Raw genomic sequence first — 25,040 nt, forward strand, 5'->3', positions numbered from 1 at the left:
TTTTTGTTTGTTTGTTTTTAGTAGTTCAGGAGGTCCTATGACATGTTATGAAGTGACATGTATGTCACAAAATAGAGGTGTACCTGTACACAAAAAATACATTTTCAGTACGATGGAAAAGAGAAATTTTTTTTATGAGCGAGGGAGGAATTTTGTAACTGGGCTCTGTTACTTTCGGCATGCGTTTAAAACTCAAAAACAGGCTGGTCGCCTGTCCGTTACTTAAGGTGTTGGGTATTGCTTTGGGAACTGCTTAAATTCCACGGTGAGCTGGGGTTGCAGTGCACTTGCCCTTTTCTTGTACCATGGGAGTCCAATTCTTAATATACAACCAGCTCCATACCCGACCACAGATGAACAATGCCGGCATGTAGCTTTTGTCTGATCGACGTCTTTGCCCATCATTTATACAAATAGTTCAGTCACTATTTAGACAGTACAGTCCTCATATTTAGTGGAAAATATGTGCTCATTAAAAGAACTCTGCAGTGGAAACCCATTTTCTGAACTCAAATGATCAAAAGCACAATATGGTGGTGTTGAAAGCTCAGTATTCCAAGTGTAGCTACATGTGCTTGAAATTATTTTTGCTGGCAGTAAGGAAACTATGACAGGTTAGATTAAAATCTGTATTTTTGCCTTCAACTGGATCCCCCTCTCTGTGAAAGTCACTGTAACTTTCTAAAAGCTGTGCACAGACGTGATGGATCACTTCCCCAGGCTTTATGATAATCTCATCTCTGCCTGGTGATATCCGAGATAACACATGGCATCTTGTCAAATAGAGGCAAAAGCCAGACAGGGATAACGATAGTGGCAGTACGTGCTGACTTTACCAGGTGTTTATCTGTGTTACAGCACACTCACATGATTAAAAAGGATCCATAATGGAGAATTAAAACACATCAGACACGTCATGCTAAATCAGGTCACCTGGGGTAAAAGTACTACAATGATTTGTGGTGCTTCCATATTGACTTTGATTAATGTTAACGTTCAGCCCTGTGGATTAACTGATCCTACTTTTTTCTTTCTTGCAGGAAATTGGAGAGAAAGGCAAAAAACGATGAGATCCGCCGGAAGTATGGTACGTATGACAGAGAGATAAGATATGCACTTTATTAATCCCCATAGGGTTTAACGCTCCAGTCACGGTTACACACAATCTTACCACTAGGACTAGCAAGCACCAAATGAGCAGCAGCCAGGGACCAGCTCCTGATCTTCAAACATCGCCTTGGTCAAGAGCCATGAAATCAGCCTGAACTTAATAAACCTCATGTGCATGTTTTAATGAGTGTTGGTCTGCGGTTTGTTGCTGTGATGTGGTTTATACAGAGACATATGGTTTATTTGATGTGGACTCTCTTCAACCTGTAGAATGTGTGTCTTTTTGTGTGTCGGATGAATCTGCTTTACGTCTGCTGATCTGTAAGCCAGTGCATGTTGTGCATGTGTGCATGCTAGCAGTGTCAGCATTGCATTACTCACTGCTGCACTGCATCCCTGAGCAAGAGTGTTAAGCTGCTGCTGCTACCTTTTGTTTGCACCAACGAGCAGGTGAACCCGTCCCACTCAGTGGTGATTTGGTTTGTGCCCGCCTCGCTGAAAGTAAAGCAGGTGGAGGAATTGCTTGGCAAGGAATTGCTTGGCAAGGAATTGCATCTGTGTCCGTGTGGTCGATGTATGCACAGTACTCTGAGGAAAAACATCTTGTATCAAGTTGAAACTTGGCCCACAAGGTTACCTCACAAACAACTCAGTTTCTATGTTATGTGCATTTTAGTTAATTTTGTGGTCACCAGATGGCCAAGTCTCAAAAAACAGTTGTATGCAATATCTTCACAAATACTTTGTGTGTCAAGATGAAACTTTGCAAGTTCAACATTGGGCATTTTTTATTCTATTTGAGGCTACCAGGGGCAGAGTCTTTGAAACCTTGTGTACGTGATAAAGCCACAAGGATTTCATACAAACTTGGTACTATAGACGATACCTTTCACATGTTCGAGGTTTGGCTCGGTGAGTATTGCACTTGTTCTTTCATGGCATTCTACTCTTATTACTTAATAATAATCATGCTACTAAGTTACAGTAACTTAAGATTAAGCACCTAAAAATAACAACAGTAATGTTAATTATAATGACGGTATGTAGCTGTTTAATGGCTCTTAACGAAGTCACAGGGCGCTTAACGAAGGGCAATGAAGCCCAAACGAAACAAGAAATCTGGACTTTCATTTGCATCATTTAGCCTTCGCCCAGCTTCGTTCCTGCAGCTGGCGCTTCGTCAGTATTTTTAAACTGTCGAAAAGTTGAACAAAGTTCATCCGTATTTTGTTTTGCTGTCGTTTTTGAAGTTTTTTTTATCGTTTGCTTAGTTTTTGTAACGTTAGCGTTTAGACCGGGTTCACACGGCAGGATAATTAGGACGATATCGGACCCGATCTTCCCCTTCCGACAATCTTAAGGACGCCCCGACAATCGTGATGAGATAGATAATCTTATCAGATATTCCTCCCGTGTGTGGTGTGTTAAGAGCACTCTGATCTGCTCGGAAGGACGTCAGGTGCGCTCCGATCACAAATCTGGGATATTCAACATGTTGGATTTTTTTTTGCCCTGATATTGCAGCGTGTTGTGTTTTCCGACCACAAACAAGCATACAGCCTGCTGAATGTGACGTGCAGCCAATCAGAAAGCGAGGTGATGGACGTACGGAGCGGAAAATAAAATCAAAACAGCTGTTCTGACTTACCAAAAAGTCCAGTGGTCGCGCTGTCGCCACTCCTTTAAAGAACTCATTTTCTTTTTCTTTTTGTATCTTTTTTTTCCCTCTGTTTTAAATAGTGCACAAAGTACTTCCATTTGTTTGCTCTGAAGTCAAGTTTAATCTTGCGAGATTTCCTGTCTGAGCTGTGAATGTTCGTGTGTGAAATCTGTTCGTGTGTGGTGGTGTTGTCCTTACCGTGTGGCTAAACACCACACACTGTACGACCAAACCTGTTAGATCCATGATTTTTTTTATCTTCACGTGTGTGGTCTCTTAGGTTTTGTAAACCTAAAGATCATTTTAAAATCCTGCCGTGTGAACCAGGCTTTAGTTTGACTTCGTTCAACCAGCTGAATGTTTTCACACAGCGCAAAAGCCGTTTCTGAGAGCTGCTGCCGCTGCGTTCATGTACTGTCGGAAATTACAGGGCAGTCTCAGCCTGCTTGCTTGGATTTTTTTTTTTTTTTATCTGGGTGGGGGGTCAGCTTCACTGGGCTCAGGCACCTTATATAGGACAGAATTAATATTTTGTGTGGATACAATTAATTATTTTGCCACAAGCAACTGCTGAATTTGAAACAACAAAAAAGTTGTGTAATTTCCGATGGTACATGAACGCAGCGTCATCGACAGCAGCAGCTCCTGCGTGCGCTTATTATTTTTTTATTAAATATAACTGAGTTTAGGAATGACAATCCAGCCCTTATGTACATGTGGCAACAGGTAGATAATTAAAATGATTATATAAAGAGCTGTTCTGGAAGACAGAATTCACATTGTGGATCAGCTGTAGCTTGTGGAAATAACTGCACATGGGGAGTCAATGCACATTCACACGGACTGATCAGTTTACTGCTCTGATATATTTAATCATCTTTACACTTATAGTTTGTCCCCCTTTTGACAGTTTTCTGTTACAAATCTATATATGGCTTAGTAACGTAATACAGTGATAGAGCAATGACCACGGCACACCAGTTTTTTTTTTTTTTATTATTGGAGCAAGACGTAGCGTGCAGCGTGTTGTCAGACAGTGAGGGTTCTGGTGATGAAGGAGATGATCACTCTTGCGCACAGATCTCCACAGCTTCTGTTTGCGGTTTCTCCAGAACTCAGGCACTATGAGCTCCATCCCAGCACCAAGTCCTGGAACTCAGAGATACAGACACACACTGCTTCAGTTGTAACTTCCAGGCTCATTTTGTTTAAAGCGTCAAGATCAACATTAGCTTCGGTTTTGTTTTGTTCCTCTTTCGTCCCTTTTGCGCTCTTGCTTCACAGGCTATTTGGTGATAAATCTTGTTTGTCTACCTTTTCTCAAGGAATTATGACTTTTTTACTTTTTTCCCTTCGTTCAGGAATCGTTTTATGCTGTGTGACTGGGCCATAACAAAATACAGAATGCTTCACAGCAATGAATTACATAAAAGCAAGATTTACATCTCCAAACAGAATTAAGACAAAGATGAAAACAAAATTACAGACGCTCAGTGAACATAGGCACTCGAGAACATGAGTTCTAAGTCTGGTCTTAAAGACCTACCACTTTGTTTCAGTCGGTAGACTATTCCATGGTAACAGCACAAATGTAAAACCCTTAACTACCCCTTTACAGCACAGTTTGCCACCCCAACATAAATTCTTGCCGGCAACAATTCATGCACCCTCTCCTGGCACAAATTAAATTAAATGTCTCCCCTACAATTTTAGGGCTGACATTTTATGCAAGCACTCGCAGCACAAATTGTCACCCCTTTGTTGGGAAAGTAAAACTCAGTGACAAATAAAAAGCTATGGCTGGAGTAATATGGAACAGTACAACTATGATTGGTTATACTCATCACGAAAACCTAGACATAAAAAGCTTTTCTCTTTTGTTTTTGTATGGATGGCATGTTTTTTAGAATGAGGGCTATTGCTATGGTGAGGGAGCGGAGCGACCAAGTAGGCAACCTTAAAAAAAAAAAATCTGACCATTTTTTTAACCACCTGCTGGTCTGTCTACCATGACTGGAGCCTTTTTGAAGTAATTACACCATTTGTAATGATCAGACACATTGTCATGTGGTGTTGACAATATATTTTCTTGTAGAAAAGATAATTTTTAATATTAATTCAATATTTGTAATTAGGGATGTGAATCGTACAACAGCTCACGATTCAATTCGATTCCGATTCTTGGGGTGACGATTCGATTCAGAATCGATTTTCGATTGAAAGAGCTCTGAGAAATAGTTATATTACTTAAAAAAAGTTTATGTTTAAGAAAATGCAGCTTTACAAGGTTAATCAAGTGATTCTAGATGTAAATTTACTTATCTGCTTTGCTCGTTCAGAGTTGGCTGGCAGTTTAGCGAAGCGCTGGTCAGTAGCCAGCAGAGACCGCTGCTCCACTTCTTTTACCTCCGGGTGATGGCGTCGCATGTGGGCTTGCAGATTTGAAGTGTTTCCGAAGTACTTGACTTTCATTTTGCAGATTTTGCACACTGCATAAGTCATGTCAAGCTCCTTCTTCCGCAGCAAATAATAAAATCCAAAATGCACCCAAACATTTGCCTTCAGCAAAGACGGTGCTGGCTGAATTAGCTCTTTGTCCGCCATGCTAAGCTGCAGCTCATGAATGTTTGAAGCACGCCGGACCCTCCCCTCACAGGGATGCTGTAGTATGGAGGCCGTTGCCTGACAAACAGTACACGCAACGAGTAAGTAAGAAAATGTTTTAAAAAATGCTTTTTAAAAATCAATTCTTGGGCATTTTGGATCGATTTAGAATCGTAATAAATAAGAATCACGATTCGGACGTGAATCGATTTTTTTCCGGCACCCCTATTTGTAATATATCTTTTGTAAGATCCACAACTTGAGCCAGTTTCATTATTGTGTTATGTTTCATGTCCTTTGATGTTATTATATATTAGTCATAAATAACGTCTAAAATGTTAAAAAAAAAAACACACACACATTAATACTGGATGCCGTGTGAGTGGCCATTCGACCCACTCTCGGCGGAAGTCAGCTGGACTCCAACTGCCACCCACGAACGTTCAACACCACTCGCAGGGCACTTAGAAAAGGTGGGGCCATTTGCGCTGCCAGCATGAGAGCACGCATCCGCCACCGTGGTACCGTTCACATCTGTCCGACCGTGTGTCCCTCCCGACTGCAGGTGGAATGTTTCGCGGTTCCCCGTGTTGTTTTTTTTTTTGTTTTTGTTTTGTTTTTGTTTTTTGTCGAGGTTTGGCAGTTTACCCTACCTGGTACTAGACTGGGCCCGGTGTATGGCCTGTAAACCGTTGGGGGGGGCATCAGGATGACACAAATTAGCAGTTCTGTCCGAATCTCCTCTTGAGGGTGATTTGCAGCCTGCCAGCATGCTGTAAGGTGGTAACTCCACCAGCTGACTAGGTATCACAGGGCCAACTCCCCATCATAGCAAAAACTAACTGTTAGAAAACCGACCATTAGTAGAACGCAGACAGACAATTTATGTAGGGGTGACAAATTTTGCCATAACATGGCGGCTCACTGTTTTTTGTTTTGTTTTGTTTTTTAATGGAACTTGGGGACGCACAGCAAACCAGTCTCCTGTGACTGCAGCGCTCATGTAGGTACATATGGTTTAACCAACTCTGTCATGTAGACTGGTGCAAAACCATTTGGTATCTTGTAAATGTATAGCACAGGAGTGCCCAAGTTTGGTCCTTGAGATCTACCTTCCTGACACTCTTAGTTGTCTCCCTGTTCCAACACACCTGAATCAAATGAAAGATGCGTTAGCAGGGTTTCATTAGATTCAGGTGTGTTGGAGCAGGTAAGACAACTAAGAGTGTCAGGAAGGTAGATCTCGAGGACTGAGCTTGGGCACCCCTGGTATAGTAGGACCTTGAGGGTCTGCACTCACTCAAACAGGCAACCATTGATGAGAAGACAACAGTTGAGGTGACTATGTTCAAATTTGTGTCTCTTAGCAGTCGAGCAACTGTATTCTGAAATGTCTGAAAACTTTTAAAGACTTATAGATGCATGCCAGAAAACAACATATTACAGTAATGGAATGTAGGTGCCACCACAGCATAAATTATCACTTCAGCAGTAGCTTTAGACTTAAGTTTAATTTTTGCAATATTACGCATATGAAAGAAAGCAGTTTGTCATCTCCCTGATGTACACATCAAAGGACAATGACTAATCAAAAACAACACCAAGATTCTGAACTCTCACTGTTTTTAATAAACCCCACCACCTAAAGAAACATTGACGTTATCACATACTTCTGAGTTTTGCAGGCCCAAAAAACAGCATCTCAGTGTTCTTAGCACTGAACAGCAGGACATCAGAATACAGCCAGTTCCTCACAGCAACCAGGAAGACTCCAGTGTTGCAATATTTGTTCCATCTCTTGTATTCACCAGCATATACAACCGCAAACAATTTGCACAACAGCAATTACTAATCCCAAAGCAACAAAAGAGCTTTTCCAAAGGTGCCAAATGCAGAGAGCATAATAATGGGCCAAGAACTGACCCATGAGGAACCTCATGCCTCACAAACGAGTGTCCAAATGAAACATTGTTGAAAACATATTGTCACCATCAACTAAATATGATACCTCAACCACAAAAGCACCTTACCAGAAATCACAAAAATATTATCACATCTATCCTATAAAATTATATTATCCATTGTGCTGAAAGATGCAATGATTCTGTGCTGCTGTATTGGCCCTACGTTGGCCTGTGGAGGGCGATATAGATGCATTAGTGGATGAAGCCATAATGGATGTTGTGAAATGGTTTGCAAAGCTTCCTTCTTTGCTTAATCCCATTTTTTTGACGTAGAGCCCTGTCTTCCACCCATCAAAAAGCATGGCACAGGTGTGCTTAATTGTTTCCATTGGATGTAGTTATCTTTTTCATGGCCAAGGATCACGTTCATTAAATATTGTGTCTGCTGCTTGTTTGTGCTTCGTTTGTGTGTGTTGGACTTAAACTGAGGTGTGTTCAGTGGGCACGGTTGGTGCAGTATTCAGGTACGCTTTGCATAGGGCATACACACTCGCTGCTTGTACACACTGATGCAGATTAGCCTTTGTCATTACTCATCAAACTGTATAGATAGTGGATGGAACAGGCAAATTAAAAATTAAATGAAAGTAAAAACCAGTGGACAAAATAAAATTTGAATAACTGGGTTGTGTTATATGTTTATTACTGGACTGGCTATGGGCTGATGCTTTGGAGGGGTACTTATTTCTGACTTGGGTAGCTCAATAGTAATGCTCCAGTTGTTGCACTTATCTGTTGAAGGCACTAACAGGTGACACTTTGATTGAGTTGATTTTATGCTTGAAACACAACAGTGACTAAGTGACCAAATCCAAACCCTTTGTACCCAGTACCTGACTGTGTGCTCTGTTGGTACACCATGTTAATGGCAAAGTGAATCTGTACACGCCCCAAATGCACCATCACTGTACACTTTAGACCATGCACTATAGATTGTCAAAAGTGTTCGCAATTAACTTTGTTGTCATGTGTCTGTGTCTGGGTGAAGCGTGTTCGTGAGTAGGAAAACTGATCAGTCAATTTATTCAACAAATTGTCAGCCTTCTGCCCCATTCACAGGTTTCTATGACCATGAGAGATTTGCATTTGATCTTTGCACATCAAGGAGCCATTCTGACCGTGTTTTAACACAGCCTGACTGTTGACCAGTGTGTCTTTAAATATCGTCACTGGAGCTTTGGAAAAATAAAATGACACGTTAATGACAAAATCTAATGAACTGGCTTTGGTGCACAATTAATCATGCAAAGTGATCAATTGTGAAACATAAATCCTTGAGGAATTTAGATTTGGCTAAAGCCTTAAACATCAAATTCATCATCCCATTTTTCTCTGGGCCCACCTAATAAGGAAACACTATTTCTCACACACACACACACACACCTCTTTTCAGCCAAAAACAACAGCCAGAAAATGTTATCTGAGAAATTTAATGTAGACCTACTCCACAAGCCAGGTTTGATCATTATTTTTGTTCACGTGACCAGGATGTCATGTGACTTTTTATTTTTATTATTTTTATATATACTGAGAAGAGTTGGCCATGCAGCTGTCCTTGGCCACGAATAGTGCTGCATTATTTTCTAATTAACAGTAATGACTCAACATTTCTCAAGACTACATGCATGTTGTCGCTCTGTAGTTTGGATAATAAAAGAAAGATTTTTTTTTTCTTTTTTAATTATACTCGTGCTTCGCAAAAGGTTGCGATTGCTGCACACGGGGGTCTTCTTGGACTCCAGTATCAGTTCACAGTAATGTATTTCTGACCTCTTCAGAGGAGAGGTCACCTTTACCCGTTACTGTCCTGGAGGCAACACGGTCCCATTTCATCTGATAGTCTGATCTTATGCTCGGACAGACTGATGGATCACTACAGCTCAGTGAGGACCTGCTGGAGAAATAGATTTGAAGTTAAAAAGTGTCCCCTCTGTCACAGCATAGACAAGTAGGGAATCATTCATTTTCTGATATCGATGTAGAAGCAATTTCAATTGTGTCCCAGGAATCACTTCCCATTGATTGAGTCCGTGCTGTGTGTGTGTTAGCGGGGAGTCCTCTGGCAGCGTCAGTGAAGTGAGACGTCAGGTTATGCGGTTTTTCTGTATGGACAACATGACAGAGTGATGGATAGCGGTGTGCGTCTGCAGCCTCCTGCTCTCATTAGTTTACTTCCTTGGGGACGAGGATGAGCTGTGCTCCTTTCAAACTCATTCTAGGTATCCTGTGAAATACAATCCAGGCAGCTTCAGTGCAGTCCCAGACAGGAGCCAAGAGCAGCCATCAGCTAGCAGTTTTTCTCCTCATTGTTTTTCCAGCATAAAAGAGAAAATTTCTTGTGATCTTGAGGTGGGGGAGCAGAGAATGGAAGATAATGGAATAATTTTAGTCCCCTGCAATCCAGCTAGTCCACATCTCTTCTTGTTGTATGGTGTCTGGTTCATCCTCCAGGGCCAGCTAACTGGTCTGCAATCTGTTACTGCAACATATCATCAGCTTCACTTAAAATGTGTTGCTTTACGGTGGAGTGGCACAGAACAGGATTTTCCTAAAAAGAACACCCAGCGATTGGCTACAGATTGACAAAGACATGAGTAGGGATGCACCGATCCACATTTTGTTCACTTCTGATCCGATCCCGATACCTGAATTTGGATATCTGCCGATACCGATACTATTCAACACCAGAGCTCTGTTTGATTTAATATTATTATTGTCATTTTTGTTGATTTTATGAGGATATTTTGTATTCCCAGTTATACAGCTTCATGATGAAGTGTTCAGAGGAGGATTTTCTTATAAAGAAGACCTGAAAGTTCAGCTACAATTTGTCAGGTGGTACATCTAAGATGGAAGCCTAGATTTGATGTTTTGGTGAAAGAATTAAGTCCTTTAATTTATAGACAGGAGAAAAGACAAAGCTCTCTCTCCGTCTCTCACCTCAATTTCAATGGAATATTATTGACATGAAAAACATATTCTTACATTGAAGTAAAAATTAAGTCCTCTCTCTCTCTCTCTCTCTTTCTCTCTCTCTCTCTCTCAATTCAGTTTCAATTGAAACACACATTTACATTGTCAGAGCAAGTGTTGGAGCAAAAAAAAAAAAATCCTCTCTCCCTCGCTCTCCCTCCCTTGCTCACTCTCTCTGTCTCTCTTTCTCCCTTGCTTGCCGTTTTCCTGCCGAGCAAACCGAGAATTTTTTGGAAACATGAAGCCTTTTAACTGTAAAATAAGCCGTAAATTTCTAAATGTATCATCAGCCACGCTCACGAGAGGAACTCTGGATTAATACTGAAGGATTTTGATGGAGTTTTTTTCCCCATTCAGTGGATAGAAACAAATTCTGTTCAGCTCTGCTCCTATGTTGTACTCTGAGCTGCTGTTTCATAGCATTTCACAGCCTCTGGACATTGCAGTAGCTGATTTTTCAGTAACAGTAAAGGTGTACTTCAGAAAACCCGTGCTTGGCGGCATAGACAATTTGAACCCGAGAGTCAGGCGGAAATTTGCCGTTACCCATGGCTTAAAATCCTCGACTGTGGAACAAACAGCCTGGCTTCAGCTCAGAAACCTCCCCCTCACCTCCTCACACTCAGCAGTAAATAGAGCAGAGAGCATGCAGCACTTGAGAGGTTTTACAGACGTGGCTTCTCTTTTAGTATCGGAAAACGCCACAGGTTGTATCGGTATTTTCCGATACTTGAATTACGTTGATATCGAAAGCCGATACCATCACTGGATCGGATCGGTCCCAACCTTACATGAGACTGGAGCAAAGATTTGGTGTGTTTCCTTGTGTAAAAATCAAGGTGCACTACGTGCAGCTTCGCCAATCGCAGCAACATTTTGGTTTTTGAGAAATACCTATTCCAGACAAATTTACATACAGTGCCATGCTGTTTGGATTTCTTAATGCTTGAAGTAAATAAAGTCCAAGGCTTATACAATGACTTGGAAAAGTTGACTGTCTTTTAAAAAAATGTGAAAGTGATTTCTATGAACAATAATCTTTATGTTTTGTTTAGTTTGTCCAATTACTTATGGGCTCTGAACGCAACACTTTTGGTTTTGCTCCTATTTTGTATGAGATGAACTCAAAGATCTAAAACGTTTTCCACATACACAATATCACCATTTCCCTCAAATATTGTTCACAAACCAGTCTAAATCTGTGATAGTGAGCACTTCTCCTTTGCTGAGATAATCCATCCCACCTCACAGGTGTGCCATATCAAGATGCTGATTAGACACCATGATTAGTGCATAGGTGTGCCTTAGACTGCCCACAATAAAAGGCCACTCTGAAAGGTGCAGTTTTATCACACAGCACAATGCCACAGATGTCGCAAGATTTGAGGGAGCGTGCAGTTGTCATGCTGACAGCAGGAATGTCAACCAGAGCTGTTGCTCGTGTATTGAATGTTCATTTCTCTACCATAAGCCGTCTCCAAAGGCGTTTCAGAGAATTTGGCAGTACATCCAACCAGCCTCACAACCGCAGACCACGTGTAACCACACCAGCCCAGGACCTCCACATCCAGCATGTTCACCTCCAAGATCGTCTGAGACCAGCCACTCGGACAGCTGCTGGAACAATCGGTTTGCATAACCAAAGAATTTCTGCACAAACTGTCAGAAACCGTCTCAGGGAAGCTCATCTGCATGCTCGTCGTCCTCATTGGGGTCTCGACCTGACTCCAGTTCGTCATCGTAACCGACTTGAGTGGGCAAATGCTCACATTCGCTGGCATTTGGCACGTTGGAGAGGTGTTCTCTTCATGGATGATGCGAAGGAGATGTGTTGCACTCCATGAGGCAAATGATACTGACTGGTATCCCCCCCTCCCCCCCCCCCAATAAAACAAAACTTCACCTTTCAGAGTGGCCTTTTATTGTGGGCAGTCTAAGGCACACCTGTGCACTAATCATGGTGTCTAATCAGCATCTTGGTATGGCACACCTGTGAGGTGGGATGGATTATCTCAGCAAAGGAGAAGTGCTCACTATCACAGATTTCGACTGGTTTGTGAACAATATTTGAGGGAAATGGTGATAGTGTATGTGGAAAAAGTTTTAGATCTTTGAGTTCATCTCATACAAAATGGGAGCAAAACCAAAAGTGTTGCGTTTATATTTTTGTTGAGTGTATATATATATATATATATATATATACAGTGAGGAAAATAAGTATTTGAACACCCTGCGGTTTTGCAAGTTCTCCCACTTAGAAATCATGGAGGGTTCTGAAATTTTCATCTTAGGTGTACGTCCACTGTGAGAGACATAATCTAAAAAAAAATCCGGAAATAACAATGTATGATTTTTTAAATAATTTATTTGTATGTTACTGCTGCAAATAAGTATTTGAACACATACCAACCAGCAAGAATTCTGGCTTACACAGACCTGTTAATTTTTCTTTAAGAAGCCCTCTTATTCTGCACTCTTTACCTGTATTAATTGCACCTGTTTGAACTTGTTACCTGTATAAAAGACACCTGTTCACCACAGTCACAAAGATTACATTAGTAACACATGATGCTGTCATGGTTTAAAATCCTGCAGGGCAGCAAGGTCCCCCTGCTCAAGCCAGCACATGTCCAGGCCTGTTTGAAGTTTACCAGTGACCATCTGGATGATCCAGAGGAGGCATGGGAGAAGGCCATGTGGTCAGATGAGACTAGAATAGAGCTTTTTGGAATCAACTCCACTTACCATGTTTAGAGGATGAGAACAACCCCAAGAAAACCATCCCAACCATGAAGCATGGGGGTGGAAACATCATACTCTGGGGGTGCTCTTCTGCAAAGGGGACAGGACGACTGTACCGTATTGAACGGAGGATGGATGGGGTCATGTATTGCGAGATTTTGGCAAACAACCTCCTTCCCTCAGTAAGAGCATTGAAGATGGGTCATGGCTGGGTCTTCCAGCATGACAATAACCCTAAACGCACAGCCAGGGCAACTAAGGAGGGGCTCCATAAGAAGCATTTCAAGGTCCGGAAGTGGCCTGGCCAGTCTCCAGATCTGAACTCAATAGAAAGCCTTTGGAGGGAGCTGAAACAACAAACCTGAAAGATTTGGAATCCATCTGTATGGAGGAGTGGACCAAAATCCCTGCTGCAGTGTGTACAAACCTGGTGAAAAACTACAGGCAATGTTTGACCTCTGTAATTGCAAACAAAGGTTACTGTACCTGTTGGGTATTTTCTCCTCCAAACATTTTTAAAACCTTTAACAAGACAGAGTCAAGAAACACCAGTGAGACAGAAAGTCAAATTTTACGCGCGGAGTGCGGCCAGGCTGTACACCAAGGCTACACTAAAGTCTGGCCTGCTTTTCCGCTCTTTTTATTAAGAGACGCCCTCATCACATAAACAAGAAACTTGTCCTAAGGGTGGGGGTGATGACGCAAGACAAGTTTCTTCCCATAACATAAACGCATACGTCAATAAGTGCAGCTGTAAGGAAGAACACTTTCAGGTCAGCACATCTCGTTCGTCTGTTGCAGGTATCAGCTGTTCTGCATCTGCCTGAAGTGTCCTGTCTTTCACACTCCTTCACACTAAACACCACATCACAATAGTCAAAACGTTCTCTTACTCCCAGTCGTTAGAGGCTGCGAAAACAAAGTTATATTATAATAATAAGTACATCCAGCCCTTCATTCCCAGCTCAGATTGACCCCAGAGTGCTAAAACAAAATTGAATTCTCAGGATTGCATTAAGACAGGTGCAAAACAGCACATCTCCATTCTCATGAGAAAGAAGACAAAGCTAAAACAAGGTTGAATAACACGTACATTCTCAGGGTGAAGTGCAAAACAGCACAACACCGTTCTCATGAGAAAGAAGACAAATGTACAAATGTTTAACAGTGATAACATATATACAAAATCCTTAACATTCCCCTCCTGTTTATCGCCTGTTAAACATACAGTAGGCATCACTCAGCTTGGCACTTCTTTTTGAGATTTTCACTAAGAGGTTCATCATGGTATGTTCTCTCTCTAGGCTTACACCCCAGAGGTGATGTCGTCATTGTCACCATCATCGGTGTCTGGGTCATCATACTTCCATTGGTCTGGGTACAGGTCAGGAGAGCCATCGTCCTCCTCGTTGTCGTCTGTCCCCAGAAGTGGATATGATGCCGGACCCCCTCCTGGTCCTGGACTTATTGCTGTGGTTATCATTCTATTTACAAGGCCTCGGAGACATGGAATACAACAACATCCACACAATGTTAGAATTGCAGCAAATACTGCTATAGACACTAATAGTGAAGAAATCAAAGACCTCCATTTTCCCATCCCTTCCAGCCACCAATCCCAGCCTTCGGTGTTTACTCCACTGTGCTCTTTCATCTTCCTGTTCAACGTCCTCAGCCCGTCAATGGCTTGAGTGAGACTGCCGTCTGCAGCCGTGTTGTTGGGAACGAATGTGCAGCATTGTTCTCCGAACATGGCACAAACACCTCCTTTCTCTGCCAACAACATATCCAGAGCAATACGATTCTGGAAGGCCATAAGGGACGTGGCTTCTAACTGTGAATGGACAGCCTTAAATCCTTCCTCAGTCCAATTTCCTAATTTCTGTACATTGTAGTGGATGTAGTTTATTCTGTCCACGTTTTTATTAATTGAGCACCACCAACAGATGGAAGATTCAAATCCAGCTGCTATTTGATTAACCAGTTTATACTCGTCAGGCACTCCCCTGGGGACTCCTATTGCGTCAATATATGTTGGATTTCCCACTCCTTTCCAATCTCTTTTCACTCTATGTCTGGCTATGCCTTTCTGCCAATCTTCAGGAATAAGAGAGGCTGCATATGTCGTAACGTCTTCAGGGGTCATGGGTATGGCTTCAACTGGTAACAATAATGATATTAATGCACAATAACCTGACACATTCCGTGGCAGTCTGTCAAAGATTCTGTTATCCCCACACCACCACCATACGTCACTCCTCCCGACAGGTTTGAATGTGGGAGTACTATGGACCACATTCTTACACCAGGCGGTGTGGTTTAAGCTACCCAAAGTCTTACTTGTCCCTGTCAAGTGTACACATGTATGGTTAGCATGCCCAACTTTGCTTGAGAATAAAGGTTTAATCTTAGTCAATTTGGTCACTGGATAAATCTTGTCCCACTTAGAACAATTGTTGTTTGCCGCAATGTATGTCTGTGTCATAGCAGTCAGTAGACAGTCTTTGGGTAATGCTGCCGGTATTACCTGTAATATAGGTCTGGGTCCCATACATACAACACAGTCCTTCTTTGCTGCTAGTCCTGCTTGTTCTGCCATTAAAAGCCAATTGTTATTTTGTCCACTAATTCCTGTAGTTACTAGGAACCAGTCATCTGCCTTCATGTCTTTTGTGCCTTGTACAGACACCCCCTTTGCTTGTATGGGCACCCCCTTTGCTTGTATGGGCACCCCCTTTGCTTGTATGGACACCCCCTTTGACGTACTTAATTCGGTCAATATTGGTTGCTGTACTCTATCTGTTTCACAGAGGAAGAAATGGAAATACGGATCTTTTCCTTGTTTGTATACCCAAAGGAGGAACAACCAACAGTCTCCCTCTATATCAGGTGGGAATATGGTTCCTTTTTCTGTGGTATTCACCACTATAGACAGCTTATCATCTGTTTGATACATTTTGAGAATTTGACTCTGGTACTTAGCCCACTCGGTTTGTGCCCATCTTGGTGTCCATCTACTCCATTCATCGGCTACCAACGTTTCCCATCTCCTATCTTGTTGATCGTTGGTCATATACCATGAGAAACTATTTCCGTAATTAGTCCCTCTGTCACCATCCGGCATTCCATGGGTAAGACCACTATATGGTACAGAGATGATCACAGATGTATTTCTAGGAATGCAGGCTTGTACACCAAATCGGTACGCATTATTCCCATTACAGCTATGTACTGTGGCATTTATTATCGGACTGGGGTCTTCGTTACTTCTTTTTGGTCTCTGCAATCTGTGGATGTGATCCTTATTATCATGTCCCGTGCTCATGGCTTTTAATAATAATCCCAATTCAAAAAAGAAAAGTAGCATAACAAGGACTGTCCGTGGGGTCCAGAAACCCTCGTTCTTTTTATTTTTTTCTTTCGCCATTTCTGCACACTACAGCACACCTATGTTCAGAACAGTGGCTTCTTAATGTCTTCTGCTAGCTTTCGTGTCTAACCTGGATCTTAACACCAAGCTCACACACTATTACTAGTCTTGTCCTACTGTTCTTACTGTTTGTCTGTGTCTGCAGAAATGACTTTCTTACAGTGAGTTAAATGAATCCATGTACTTCTTTCCCCAATTTTCAAAGCTGTGGGTGTTGTGAGTAGTACTTGATAGGGCCCTTCCCATTTAGGTGAATGCCAGTGTTTTCTCTTGATGCTTCTTATCAACACCCAGTCTCCAGGTACCACTTTAGGGTCCTCCTGTGGAGAAATGGGATCATCAGTGTTTGGATCTCTCCCTCGTTGTCCTTCTAACATTTTTCTCATGTAATCCGCCAAATTGGCTTCCTCAGGTACATCCCAAATTTGTCCATAATATGGCAATCGATATTTTCTGCCAAACAATGTTTCATACGGTGTCAACCCCATGGTACTAGTTATGTTTATATACATTTTTACCAAATCTACACAATGCGTCCATGGTCTGCCTGTTTCCTCCATTGTCTTTCTAAGTCTGTTTTTTACTGTTCCATTCATCTTTTCCACTAATCCGGCGCTTTGTGGATGATAAGAACAATGATTTTTGAGATTAACCTGTAGTGCTTCTCCTACGTATTGCACTATTGTATTAACAAAATGCGCTCCATTATCTGAATAGACTGTTTCTGGTATTCCAAATCGTGGGATGATGTCTTTGCATAATGCTTTAGCCACTGTAAGTGAATCTGCATGTTTCTACCCATTTTGAGAAGGCATGACTAAACAAAATTCCTTCCCTTCATGTTTACTCAGCTGTATATAATCCATATGAATCACTTGAAAGGGATATTGTGGTGTTGGAAATTTACCTCTTTGGGGTCTCAAATTGCCTTGTGAGTTGTGTTTTGCACATATCATGCATGCTCTACAATGCTGTTTTGCATATGCATCGAACCCATAAAGACAAAAAATAGATTGCAATTGCGATATCATACCCCCTGATGAGACATGCGTCACGCCATGGCTCATAATAGCTGCCCATTTAAACATATTTTTTGGCAATATGGGTTTCTTTTGTGGTCATACGTACAAGTCATTTGCATACGTAGCTCCTTTAGCTATCCACATTTGTTTTTCTCTGTCTGTTGCCTGCTGTTGCATGTCAGCAAGCAGTGTATGACCTAAATGCAAATCTGGAGTAGTTTCCTGTACAACAAAAATAGAAGAAGCTGCTGCTGCCTCTTTTGCTGCTCTGTCAGCAAAATAATTTCCTTTTGAAACACTGTCAGAGCCATTGGTGTGAGCCGCACATTTGCATATAGCAATTTGTTGAGGCAACTTCACAGCTTGCAGTAGGGCAGTTAGGAGAGTGGCATGAGTCACTGGCTTTCCAGACGATGTCACCATTCCACGCTCCTCCCACAGTTTTGCAAACACATGCACTGTGCTGAAAGCGTACTGGCTGTCCGTATAAATTGATACGGCCGTACCTTGAAACAGATAGCAAGCTGCAGTTAAAGCAACTAATTCAGCTGCTTGTGCTGAAAATGACGATGGCAATGAAGCAGAATCTAATACTTCTGAATTTGTGACGACAGCATATCCAGATTGCGTTTGTCCATAAGCATTTTTGGTGGAAGAACCATCCACATACACGATTGTACTGTTTGGGATGGGTGTGTCCCGGAGGTCTGGGCGTGCTTTTGTACAAACTGTTGCTACATCAAGACAATTGTGCGGCTCACCATCCTCAGGTAAAGGTATCAATGTGGAGGGATTCAATGTTGTACATCGCTCTATCGTAAGGTGTGGCTGTGATAATAGCAAGGACATGCACGAAAGATGTCTTGCTGGGGACAAAAGGCTCATGTTTGTCTGCAACAGAAGTGCAGAGACTGCATGTGGAACTTTCAATGTCAGCTGATGGAATAGAACAACATTACTGCTACTTTGAACAGCCATAGAGGCTGCAACAACAGCCTGTACGCATGGTGGTAAAGCACTTGCTACTGCATCCAATTTAGATGAGTAGTAGGCAACTGGCCTCAATTTTGAGCCATACACTTGAACCAAAACACTAGTCATGAACTTATTCTTACAATCAACTGTTTGAATGAATGGTTTACTATAATCTGGTAGTGCCAAAACTGTGGATGACACTAATGTTTGTTTTACTTTTACAAAGGCTTCCTCAGCATCTTTGTTCCATTCCAACACGGTTGACATTGAAATATCATCTTTGTACATCAAATCAGAAAGTGGACTAGTCAACTCTGCATAGCAAGGAATCCATGCCCTGCAGTAATTTGTCAATCCAAGAAATGACATCATCTGCTTTTTGGTTTGTGGTTTTGGAGCGTGCAAAATTGCTTCCTTCCTGTCAGACAGGATCGTGCGCCCTGTGGCTGATAACTCATGTCCTAAATATTTTACTTTATCCCTACACAACTGAACTTTGTTTCTACTCACTCTGTGGCCATTGTCAAATAAGAAACATAATAATGCTACTGTGTCAGTTATGCAGTTTTCTCGTGTGTCAGAGGCAATCAAAATGTCATCAACATACACTAACAGTTGGCTATCTGCCGGTGGAACGAAATTGGCTAAACATGCTGACATGACTTGAGAATAAATAGTTGGGCTCTCTGCGTAACCCTGCGGTAATCTGGTGAATGTATATCGTTGTCCTTTAAAGGTAAAAGCAAACCAGAATTGACTATCTGGATGTACTGGCACAGAGAAAAATGCATTACTTATGTCAATTACTGAGAAACTATTAGAATTTGGTCTCAGCGAATTTAACAAGGTGTGTGGATCTGGGACACATGGTGCTCTTTTAATCACAGCAGCATTTACTGCCTGCAGATCTTGAATCATTCTCCACCCCACTGAGGGCGGAGCCTTTTTTACCGGAAATATGGGTGTGTTACATGGTGAATCTGGACATGGCACTATTACTCCTGCTGTTAATAAATCCTCTATTACTGGCCTGATTCCGTCAATTGCATCAGGTTTCAATGGATACTGTCTTACACATGGTCTGTATTCTGTTTTTGGCCTTATAACTACAGGTTGTGCATTTTTAATCAGTCCTACGTCTGAAGGACCTGTTGTCCACAATCCTGACGGTACTGAAGAGAGAAGAGCATCCTCTTCAGGACTCAACTGAAACACTCAGGATTGTGAAGTGGACGCATCAATGTGTGTTCCAGCTGTCAGCACCAATGAGACATTAACTGGCACTTTATACAACTTGGTTGATGGACTGAACTCCGTTCGTGGGCCAACTCTACTCCAATCAGAGGCTGACAAAGCTGTTATGACTGTCAGTCCCAATTCTTGCCATTCTGTCAAATATGGCTTACAAAGTGACATATGTAATGGCATACCTGTGAATCTCAATTTTGATACATCTTCAGTGGCGCCTGTTACTGTTATGACAGCTGTTGAGTTGCCATCATGAATCAAATCGGTCATTGTCAGTTTCACAGGTGAAACATTTTTCAATTTAGTTTCATAGTCACCATCCGGACCTGGAGGATCTTTATGCCACATTGTGACATGCAGGTCAGGTGGTGACATCTGTTGTTCAGGATTTTTTAGTAGGGCTGTCGCTTGCAAGACGACATCTTTACCCCATCCTGCAGCATCTTCTTCTGAAATGTCAAATGTATAGTAATAGTGGAATGTGGGGTCAGCGCTTTCTTCTCTTACCATGTTAACGCCTCCTGTGCGTTCAACAACTAATTTCCCTTGTTCCACAATTATGGACAAGCCCAATGCAGTCAATCCGTCTCGTCCTAGGAGGTTAACTGGACATTGTGGCATGCTCAACACTGACATAGTACACGTCAGGCCAAGTGGATCTGTCAACGTTATGGGTTTGGTGATAGGGACGTCTGATGTTTGTCCATTTGCAGAGCGAACCCTAAAGATTTCGTTGCTTAATTGATGGACAGGTATGTTGTCATTACATGTGGTTCTACATGCTCCTGTATCACAAAGGAATGTCACTGGTCGTCCATTTACCAACAAAGTCACTTCTGGTTTTGGTACCGGATTTCCCAGCAAGGCACACAGATCCATATCACAATCAGACTGTCTATCTGATGTGGAATCATGGATTATGGATTCTAGTCATTGTGGATACTGTGGCTGCGGAGGATTATTCCGTTGTGGAATTCTCCCTGCTGCTCCCTCAGTAGGTGGATTCGGACAATTTCTATACATATGTCCCTCTCTTCCACAGTTCCAACAAATCAGGGGACCACGTGGTGGCCCTCCCTGTCTGTGCTGCTGTTGTGGTTGCCATGGTCCTTGACGTTGTGGCTGTCCACCTTGTCTATTTTGCCATGGCTTTTTGGGGCGTTTGCACTGCTTCTGCTGTCTTAAGTTACCCTGCTGGTAATATATTTCATCATCTCCATGTGCTACATACACTCCTTTGTCGCTGTTTCTTGTCTTTTTCTGCTTTAAGACTTCTTCTGCATGACAGCAGTGTGTATGTGTTTCTTCCAATGTGCCTGTAGGCAATCCAATCCAATGTTTCTGTATCCAAGCTTTTATATCCTTATTGGAATGTTGGATCAGAGCGTTTTTCAATTGTTGTTCATACACAGGTGTTTCTGGCAATATGCCACTATGGACCCTAAATACATTCTCAAACCTGCACCTAAACTCTGTCCATGGCTCTCCTTCTTTCTGAGTTGTCCTGGTAATTTCAGTATAATTTATCTTTGGTCCTAACACTCCTTTCGCACGTGTAATCATAGCTTCCACTCTTGTTTTCAAGACTAGATCATCATGTGTCAGTGGTACGCCTTGTTGATCTGCAGGATTCCAGTCTCCGCGTACCTGACTCCATTTAGGGCCACATGCTTTCATCCACACCTGTTGGACTTCAGGTCCATTAAGGTGGTAAGATGTTCTAATGTTTTCTATATCCTGCATAAAGCCCTCGATATCGACATGTGGCGATGGTATCATGTCGACTGCTGCTTTGATATCATCAGCATTCCATGTCCGATAAACGAGCATGGTTGGTAGCTGTCCTGCTGTTCCTGCACGAGGATTTGGTACTTCTATCATAGGATAGGCACCTCCCTGATCACTATGTTCCACCATGGGAGGGGCTGTAGGCACTTTCGCTTGACTGCGTGTTTATGGTTTTTCTGGTTTTTCTCTTTTTACCTTAGGTTTTACTGCCAAATCATACTGTGGTGGCGGTACATCGTCATCCTCTGGTAGAGGAGATAAAGGTCTCTTTGTCACCGACGATCCAGCCGGCGGTGGTTGTTGAGGCTGTTCTGGCTCTCTGTGCTGAATTATCACATCTTCTTCTGCCTTACCTACAGCTTTCTTTTTCCTCGCTTTCTCTAATCGTCGCTTCTCTGCTCCTTTCTGTCTGTTCTCTGCTTCCTCCTCCCAAAATGCCACTAAATCTGCCCCTACTTTCTGCATCTTTTTCTCATCACCTTTATGTTCCCGTTCTAACTCCTTCTTCAGCTTTTGTATGCTGATCAGGTTCAGTCGTCCGTCAAAGTCATGTTTATTTATCCAGGTCTCCAATTTCTTTGTTGCTTTTGGATTTTTTGCCTCCATAAATTTCCAGTCGTCAGTTGATAAATTTTCCTTATTTTTAGACGTCTTACCCCCCATTTTTATTATATTTTTTATCCCTTGTTATAATTTGGACTTCAGACGGGGGCACACCTAGGGTGTTCTAAATCTGAAGTTTTCACACTTTCTTTGGACGTGACAATCAATTTGCCGTCGTGTGGTTGATTCCTTTCACCTCCCCGTAGGAAGCGGAATCACTTGCCTGCTGCTTCCACACGCACGGTTGTCACTAACGTTGTCCAAAGTATTACACTTTCACACAGTTATTTACACTTGCGCAAAACACTATTTACACATAGAAACACTCCTAATAATCGTACGCGTATTCTTATGTCAGGGGAGCTCGCCCTCCCGTGAAATTTAACTAATGTCCTGCATTAGGGGACTCCGCCGTCCCTGCCGGATTTAACCGCTTTTTTACAGTGCACATATTCCTACCCGGGATTTCCTTTACGTATTAAAACAGAGGAGTCCGTATCCTCCTTCCGGAATTTAACTACGTGCGTCCCTCGCAACCGTAGAGGAGTCCGCCCTCCTTACAGAGTTTAACTGTGTTTCATTAACAGACGATTCTGTATCATCGCTTACGGAGTTTAACTGTTTTATGTGATCACTTTTATCCCCTACCGGTACGCGTATTAAAACAGAGGAGTCCGCACCCTCCTTACAGAGTTTAACTGCTTTGCATTAACAGACGATTCTGTATCATCGCTTGCGGAATTTAACTGTTTTATGTGATCTGATCACCACTCACTCAGTACTGTTTACAAAGAAATTTTACTCACTGACTCGACTTCCTGTCTGTCTTCTTCGGGAAAATCTCGTCAACCAGACGATGCCAACGATGGTCGACAATTGCAGACACGATCAATCGATCGATCGGACCTTGGCCAAGGATTTACGTCTGGACTTGACGACCTCCGCCGGACACCTCCGGTGTTGTTGAGCTCCCGGACGAGCCCCCAGTCAATGTTGGGTATTTTCTCCTCCAAACATTTTTAAAACCTTTAACAAGACAAACAGAGTCAAGAAACACCAGTGAGACAGAAAGTCAAATTTTACGCGCGGAGTGCGGCCAGGCTGTACACTAAGGCTACACTAAAGTCTGGCCTGCTTTTCCGCTCTTTTTATTAAGAGACGCCCTCATCACATAAACAAGAAACTTGTCCTAAGGGTGGGGGTGATGACGCAAGACAAGTTTCTTCCCATAACATAAACGCATACGTCAATAAGTGCAGCTGTAAGGAAGAACACTTTCAGGTCAGCACATCTCGTTCGTCTGTTGCAGGTATCAGCTGTTCTGCATCTGCCTGAAGTGTCCTGTCTTTCACACTCCTTCACACTAAACACCACATCACAATAGTCAAAACGTTCTCTTACTCCCAGTCGTTAGAGGCTGCGAAAACAAAGTTATATTATAATAATAAGTACATCCAGCCCTTCATTCCCAGCTCAGATTGACCCCAGAGTGCTAAAACAAAATTGAATTCTCAGGATTGCATTAAGACAGGTGCAAAACAGCACAACACCGTTCTCATGAGAAAGAAGACAAAGCTAAAACAAGGTTGAATAACACGTACATTCTCAGGGTGAAGTGCAAAACAGCACAACACCGTTCTCATGAGAAAGAAGACAAATGTACAAATGTTTAACAGTGATAACATATATACAAAATCCTTAACAGTACCAAATATTAACATTGATTTTCACAAGTGTTCAAATACTTTTTTGCAGCAGTAACATACAAATAAATTATTTTAAAAAATCATACATTGTGATTTCCGGACTTTTTTTTTTAGATTATGGCTCTCACAGTGGACATGCACCTAAGATGAAAATTTCAGACCCCTCCATGATTTCTAAGTGGGAGAACTTGCAAAATCGCAGGGTGTTCAAATACTTATTTTCCTCACTGTGTGTATATACGAGGTCTGTCCATAAAGTATAGGTCCTTTTTATTTTTTTCAAAAACTATATGGATTTCATTAATATGTTTTTACGTCAGACATGCTTGAACCCTCGTGCGCATGCGTGAGTTTTTCCACGCCTGTCGGTGACGTCATTCGCCTGTGAGCACTCCTTGTGGGAGGAGTCGTCCAGCCCCTTGTCGGAATTCCTTTGTCTGAGAAGTTGCTGAGAGACTGGCGCTTTGTTTGATCAAAATTTTTTCTAAACCTGTGAGGCACATCGAAGTGGACATGGGTCAAAATATTAAGCTGGTTTTCGGTGAAAATTTTAACGGCTGATGAGAGATTTTGAGGTTTTGAAGTTTCAGAAGAAGTCGGTTTCAGCATTTTATCCGGATATTCCACTGTTAAAGGAGATTTTTTTTATGAAAGACGTGTGGACGGGTCCGCGCGTCGGGACGCAGCCGGCGCGGTGCGGCGGCACAGGAAAAACACCTCCGTGTTGATAACCATTTGTAAAATCCAGGCGGCTTTTGATGGCTTTCAGTGGAGTGAGTATATGAGAAATTGTTTAACAGCTGGACATGTTCCAACTTGTCCTTAAGGCTTCCAACGGAGGTGTTTTTCCTGTGGCGGAGCGTCGCAGCGGCTGCGAGCCGACGCTGCAATCCGCCTGCACGTCTTTCATTAAAAAAATCTCCTTTAACAGTGGAATATCCGGATAAAATGCTGAAACTGACTTCTTCTGAAACTTCTCTGTTCTCTCACGACGTCCTGGATCAATAGAGCCTGAAATGTGGAGGTTTTCAGCTTGAAACAGGCTGACGACAGCGCCTGAGAGCGCTGCACGACGTCTCGCACCGTGGGAAGTCCTTAAAGCGACAGTATATCCTCAAAATCTCTCATCAGCCGTTAAAATTTTCACTGAAAACCAGCTTAATTTTTCGAACCGTGTCCACTTTGATGTGTCTCACAGGTTTAGAAAAAATTTTG

The 25,040-nt window shown here is 42.3% G+C and overlaps 1 protein-coding gene and 1 long non-coding RNA gene across 4 annotated transcripts in view; both read left to right on the forward strand.

The window, feature by feature from the left end:
* LOC117513740 (pituitary tumor-transforming gene 1 protein-interacting protein) overlaps window positions 1-25,040 on the forward strand; it is an 82,394-nt gene that overhangs the window by 46,405 nt on the left and 10,949 nt on the right. For 2 of the 3 annotated variants that reach the window (XM_034173971.1, XM_034173972.1), the window contains exon 6: window positions 1,041-1,087. In XM_034173971.1, the coding sequence (XP_034029862.1) occupies window positions 1,041-1,087 (47 nt within the window). Of the gene's footprint in view, window positions 1-1,040; window positions 1,088-1,177; window positions 1,295-25,040 lie in introns of those variants that run through there. The other variant, XM_034173973.1, reaches the window with a different exon arrangement.
* On the forward strand, window positions 2,642-8,700 carry LOC117513741. The gene is made up of 2 exons (XR_004561701.1): window positions 2,642-2,952; window positions 8,379-8,700. It is a non-coding gene; the product is annotated as an uncharacterized LOC117513741 (long non-coding RNA).

The sequence above is a fragment of the Thalassophryne amazonica genome, chromosome 7, assembly GCF_902500255.1.
Source record: "Thalassophryne amazonica chromosome 7, fThaAma1.1, whole genome shotgun sequence".
Taxonomy (NCBI): Eukaryota; Metazoa; Chordata; class Actinopteri; order Batrachoidiformes; family Batrachoididae; genus Thalassophryne; species Thalassophryne amazonica.